General features: G+C 41.3%; 1 protein-coding gene across 5 annotated transcripts in view; it reads left to right on the top strand.

Moving 5' to 3' along the window:
* Tnpo1 (transportin 1) overlaps positions 1-2,564 on the top strand; it is an 82,830-nt gene that overhangs the window by 23,511 nt on the left and 56,755 nt on the right. For 2 of the 5 annotated variants that reach the window (XM_005386080.2, XM_005386079.2), the window contains exon 2: positions 2,441-2,554. In XM_005386080.2, coding sequence (XP_005386137.1) covers positions 2,441-2,554 — 114 coding nt within the window. Of the gene's footprint in view, positions 1-2,186; positions 2,335-2,440; positions 2,555-2,564 lie in introns of those variants that run through there. The other 3 variants (XM_013514849.1, XM_005386081.2, XM_005386082.2) reach the window with 3 other exon arrangements.

Below are 2,564 nucleotides of genomic sequence, written 5' to 3'. Positions count from 1 at the left end.
AAAAAAAAAAAAAAAAAAAAAAAAATAGAGCACACTGATGGCAATACACAAAACAATAATTTTTTTGGTGACTGTACATTGTGTAACTTTTTGGAACGTTATTTGGCAATAACTGTTAGGTTAGCCTTATAATACCACTGGGTTCTCAGTACTTGGACAATGAGTGTGTAGGGACATTAATGCAAAATTCTTTTGCTGTGTTTTTCATAGTGGCAAAAAAAGTATAAACAGTCTGGAGCCAGTTAGGAAGTGGTTGGACATATTATGCTTTATGCATTGTAAAGACCAGTGTGCTTCTATTAAGAGGTGTGTTAAGTCTATGTACATTGGCCTGAAATGTAAAAAAGCTGTAGAGTTAATATTAATGTAGTATGGAGTATGATTCTTAAAAAGAATCCCTACAGTTTATACTGTGTAGGATCAAGAATTCAGAAGGGTACAGGATTCACATCAAACTTAAAACAGTTTTTCAGAAATAAGCTTAGGAGTATGATTGACTTTTCTTGTACAACAATGTTGTTTGATTTATTGTAATAATGTTCTTCAAATTTTAAGAAGGTTGTGAAATTAAAAGCAGAAGGGAGAAATCTATGATAGAAACTACTAAAGTTTAGGGGAGGTAAGGAGGAGATGACGGCTCCTCAGAAAAGGGAACAAGACCCCTTGGCATTGGGTAATGCTCTCCATCTTGAGCTCAGTGTTGGTCTTACAAGTGGGTTCACTTTGCAAAAATCCATCTAGTTATGTTTGTACTTTGTACGATTTCATGTCTATATCAATTACAAGATTATAAGACTTACATCACTGAATATAGTGGACTACTATGTTTTCTTGAAATATTTTAACTATGTAATATATAATATCAAGCAAGAAACAACGCCCTTACAAAATGTACATAAAAACACAAAATGAAGGCTGTAATAAAAACACTACAGTGTCAACAGATACTATGTCCAGCTAACAGTTTTGGTGGTTTGGTGTTTGGTTTTTGTTTAAGTAAGGACAATATTCTTGGGTTGTCGTCAATAGAAAGTGATTAGCAAAGTGATATTAAGCAGAAAATAAAGGTGAAAAGCTGAGCATAATGGTGCATGCCTGTAATTCAGCACTTAGGAGGCTGAGGCAGGAGAATTGCAGTGAGTGCTATGAGGTCAACCTGGGCTACATAGTGAGTTCAGGGCCAGCCTGGACTACAGAGTGAGAACTTGACTCAAAAAAATGAAACAAAACAAAACACACACACACACACACACACACACACACACACACACACACACAGAAAATCAAGGCGATGAAAAGCACTTTAAAAAAAGCTGACTAGAGAGATGTAGAAGTCAGGAAATTTTTTAAGTCTCTACAAGGAAGGGATTTTTACTAACTTAAGCTGTCAAGTCATCATGTAGTAGAGTGATATTAAAAATTCTCTTTGTCATACTGTTTGGCTTTTAAAACTAACTCGTGCTTGATGCCTAACTTTTATTGCTTTTGTTGAAGCATTTCGTCAGTTGGCCTAGGCAGATGTAACTTGCAGTAGTTTAAGAAATCTATTTTTGTCCCAGTCTTCGCTGATTAACTATATAGTAATTTGCTCGGCATTTTTCCCTTCGTCGTCACATGGAGGCGAACAGCGCCTCGTACGTTGCACTGTAGTGAGAATCAAAGAAGATGTGTGTGAAAATAACAGAATGAACCACTACCCAGTTATAGTATTACATTTTTGTTGCTTTTCCTGCAGCCCCAAATCCTTGGTTGCGGAATGTAGTTATTTCCTGATAGAAATTATTTTACTTACTGAGTTCAGAAATGGAGGTTTATGAAAGAATGTAATTTTTTCAGCAAGTTCTGCAAAGGTTGCAGCTGATATTTTTCGATGTGTGGGCTGTGATTGCAAGGCACCATATTTTACTTTAATCTTCTTTACATGTAAACATGTTTATTGTGTCTAATTGTTGAGTTGTCAGGGGAAATCATCAGGCCTTTCCCCCATTCCTGTTATTTCTCCTTATTTCACCATGTTCACTTCAAATAAGCCAAATCAGATTTCTTCAGGTGTTCTGCAGGGATTTTGATAAGGACTTTTGATTACCCTTAAGTCAGTAGCAGTCCTCGGTACAGACTGCGCTGGGTAGGATTGGAGACAGCTGCGTGGCACTAGGACCCAGGGGGCTCCCGCGGGCGGATCTTGGGGCCAGATTGCAAATTCGCGGTGACTCAGTCTGGTCTGCTCCTTGCTCTCCTCGGTGCCGCGGCGGCAGCAGACGTTGGCGGCCGCGCCGCTGCTTGCAGTTCCGCCGGCCTTCTAGGTCCGAGGCCTCCCCGGGGCACGGCAGGCAGGTCGGGGGCGCGCAGGCGCGCGGGGGCGGCTGCGCGGGCGTCCTGGGGCCTGTGCGCCCGGAGTCACGTTTGCCCCGGCTCTTCCTGTGTCTGGCTTTATTTGCAGCAAACCAAGATGGAGTATGAGTGGAAACCCGACGAGCAAGGGCTTCAGCAAATCCTGCAGCTGCTCAAGGAGTCCCAGTCGCCGGACACCACCATCCAGAGGACCGTGCAACAAGTATCCTTCC

Source organism: Chinchilla lanigera, unplaced genomic scaffold (assembly GCF_000276665.1).
Source record: "Chinchilla lanigera isolate Chin_1 unplaced genomic scaffold, ChiLan1.0 scaffold00024, whole genome shotgun sequence".
Classification (NCBI taxonomy): domain Eukaryota; kingdom Metazoa; phylum Chordata; class Mammalia; order Rodentia; family Chinchillidae; genus Chinchilla; species Chinchilla lanigera.
Note: the sequence above shows the minus strand (reverse complement) of the source record. Positions and strands in the feature narration are given on the sequence as shown.